Source organism: Capsicum annuum, chromosome 9 (assembly GCF_002878395.1).
Source record: "Capsicum annuum cultivar UCD-10X-F1 chromosome 9, UCD10Xv1.1, whole genome shotgun sequence".
Taxonomy (NCBI): Eukaryota; Viridiplantae; Streptophyta; class Magnoliopsida; order Solanales; family Solanaceae; genus Capsicum; species Capsicum annuum.
The window spans coordinates 13326810-13330197 of record NC_061119.1 but is presented as its reverse complement, the minus strand read 5'-3'; the positions used below and the strand labels follow the sequence as shown (position 1 = coordinate 13330197).

Here is a 3388-nt window from a genome sequence, read left to right as displayed (position 1 = left end):
AATTGACAAAGGAAATTCCACGATATACATGTACAGTATATACTTACTCCCTTGGCAAATTCCACAATTATGCGGCGTCCATCAACGTCACGGCCATCTAAATAGTATCTTGCGTCATCAGCATCTCGAGGATCACTAAATTCCTGTTGTAACACATTGTGAAGCAAACAAAAGTTTTTTTCGCAGGGGTTGGTTGGGGGATCAAAATGGGAACTAATGAAAATTATTAACAACATTATAAAGGGAAAACAGAGAGATGATACATACAACAAATGCGTAGTCGTGCTTCATGTCCACATCCCGTACTCTGCGGAAATGGTTGCCAGAAACAGTAAGGCCATCATTACTTATAAGCACAGGAAGTTCATGAATTTGCCCCTCAAGATGAACTATACACCAGTTTGAGATTGTTGGAATTCCATAAAAATACGCAAAGACATTATAGAAAGGACCGCCAAAGTCTCCTAAAACCGGGCAAGACTCCACCAAGGCCATTATAGAAAGAATCACAGAAGTCTCCTAAAACCCGGCAAGACTTTCCATCAATTCCACCAAGGCCACCTCTCAAGATTGACCTTCAGGCCAGGCAAATGCCTATAAACCGTCAACAAGATCATTCAAGTTAAACTCACAAGCATTTGGAACACATTTTCCTTTATATATAATAATTGATAAGATACCCGAGTAATAGATAAGCTTGGAAGGAAATTCCAACACACAGATGGAGACTTAAAAATGTAAACCTCCACCGACTTTCTGATTTGCTAAACCAACTGTGCATTTCTAAAGAATCCCCCACAGAAGATTATGAGCATTTCCAAAATCAGAACAGAACTTGAACTTTATGACAAACAATTATAAGGGCACACAGAGCAAGCAACTATGATCTAGTATATCAAGTAAATTGGTTGAACAGAACAAAAAGGAAGAATAAATCTCCCTTCCCAGATAAAGGAAAAGAAATATATGAAAAAAAAGAGTAGCGCAGAAATATTTTCACCAGTGCCTTCTTCCAATTTTTATAAGCATAGGTGATTCACGGATTTGATATCTAAAGCTAACCCTAATGAACCAAGGGTCGACAAATAGAAATATCCTTACATTCTAGTTAAACGAAGCACCTTCACAGAAGCAGCAATTTAGGTAGGATTGTGTTGAACTTAACGTAGAAGGGACAAAGTCCCCATTAGACAACAACATATAAATGGAAAAGATCACCCACGGTTCTCTAGGACATCAACAAACAACATTACATGGTGGTAATAATAATTTTCCACAGCATTTCCCCAATTTCAGTTGCTCAATGGCAACTGGATACATCAAAAGTAGTAAGAAAGAAAATGACACTGCAGCGGCCTTGGGCTATACAAAGAAATGCATGATGTGCCAAGAATCTGGAAAAGGTTTACCTCCCATATTTACTGAAAACACGCTCCAGATCACGTGAACGGGTCCGTGAAGACAAGTGTCCCACATAGAGACGAGTGCTATTTCCCATTCGATCATCATAACGAGGCATCTTTCGGGCACGGTTCTGAAACTGAAAACATGCACTCTATGAAGATAATATGGTATTACAACTCATCTGTTCACAAACATTTCTAATCATCCAGAACAAGATGTGTCTGACCAAATCAAACATGCCAAAGGTTTTAGAGCAGAACTAATCTTGGGGTAACACAACAAACAAGAAATGAAAACTAGAACGTTGAGCTATTCTATCAAAATTACAGGTTAAAAACTTATGAAAGCACAAAATTAATATATAACCAAAATGCAAACTTATTTTGAGCTAGTTAAAGGACTTGAATTCACCGACAAGCTTTTGGAAGCGTAAAGGTCCCGTCCAACAGAAAAATAAGAGAGAAAATAATCATGCATAAACAAGAATTTGAACGGCATAAAGCCAATAGCTTTAGTTTTTTCTTAATATTCAACAGATTCTCACTGTACAAGCAAGATTGGTTGGATTACCTCACTTTTCTGTAGGTAATATCTTCACTTATGCAGCTTTACAAAAGAATTGCTATAAACATGAAATCCTTTGAACCCACTCCAACCCCACAACAATATTTAACGAAAAAAACCATACAAAACACTACAAAATCTCAGCTTTTTATTAGGCCCACCATGAAAAAAGAACTAAGGATACCTAAACCTAACATATACCATAATTCAACAAATCTTCACAAACAAAAAGGAATTAAACCTACAACAGGTATCCCGCATAATCACTTGAGGTACACGAAACCTGGTCCGAACAACAGAGTAAGAAAAAAAACACAATCTCTCACATACAAAATAAAAAATCCCTCTCCAAAATAGTCTATACTCTATTCAAAGAACAAAATAAACAAATTCAGGGCAATTAAACAACAATTAAAATAAAAAATTTAGGGCAATTAAACAACAATTAAAATAAAATTTTTTAGGGCAATTAAACAACAATTAAAATCAACAATTATAGGGCAATTAAACAACTTAAGATCAACGCTTTTAGGGCAAATAAGCAACAATTAAAATTAAAATTTAGGGAAATTAAACAGCAATTAAAATCAACAATTTTAAGGCAATTAAACAACAATTAATATAATTTTTTAGGGAATTTAAACAATAATTAAATCAGCAATTTTAGGGCAATTAAACAACAATTAAAATCATTTTTTTTCTAAAAAAAATAAAACCCAAAGCAAAATAAAAAGCCGCATCATTTCATAAAAAATCCACAATAATTTCTCACTAATACAAATCAAGAATCCCATTCCAAACAGTATATTCAATTAACAAATTCAACAATTTTAGGGCAATTAAAAAATAAATTAAAATTAACGAATAAAAGGTAAAATAATTAAATAAATAAAAGATTTACCTAAAAGGGCGAAATTTGTTTGTAACGTTTGTTGGCTGCCTATCGAAACCCTGTAAAAGAAAGACTTTTATTATTGAGCATTATCTTTGGTTGAACCGACAGAAAATGAACGGCTGAGATTTCACTGTTTGTTATATCGAAAGGTTAAAATTGATTGTGGCCCAGAATTTGTTTATGGGTTTACCAGGCCCAGGCCCAACTTATAAAGCCCAAAATGAAAATTGTAGCTCTGAGTTTACAAGGCCCAATTTATAGAGCCCAAAATGAAAATTAATTCGGTAAAAAAGGGAATGGCACTGGAACAACAACAACAACAAACTCAGTGTATTTTCACAAAGTGGGGTCTGGGGAGGGTAAGATGTAAGCAGACCATACCGCTACCTCTGAAGAAGTAGAGCGGCAGGAATGGCACTGGAAGCAACTCATTTTATCAGAGCCAGGTTTCGATCCTAGGACCTGTGGGTTATGTGCCCACCACGCTTCCGCTGTGCTACTCTGATTTGTTAAAATTGTTTCTCC

The 3388-nt window shown here is 35.3% G+C and overlaps 1 protein-coding gene across 2 annotated transcripts in view; it reads right to left on the bottom strand.

The window, feature by feature from the left end:
• Positions 1–3023, bottom strand: part of LOC107843023 (serine/arginine-rich splicing factor RS2Z33) — a 4346-nt gene extending 1323 nt beyond the window's left edge. The window contains exons 1-4 of one of the 2 annotated variants that reach the window (XM_016687147.2): positions 2870–3023; positions 1410–1540; positions 268–307; positions 48–143 (exon numbers count right to left, since the gene is read on the bottom strand). In XM_016687147.2, the coding sequence (XP_016542633.1) occupies positions 48–143; positions 268–307; positions 1410–1519 (246 nt within the window). In that variant the 5' untranslated portion in view covers positions 1520–1540; positions 2870–3023. Of the gene's footprint in view, positions 1–47; positions 144–267; positions 595–1409; positions 1547–2869 lie in introns of those variants that run through there. The other variant, XM_016687146.2, reaches the window with a different exon arrangement.
• Between the last annotated feature and the right edge of the window lie 365 nt (positions 3024–3388).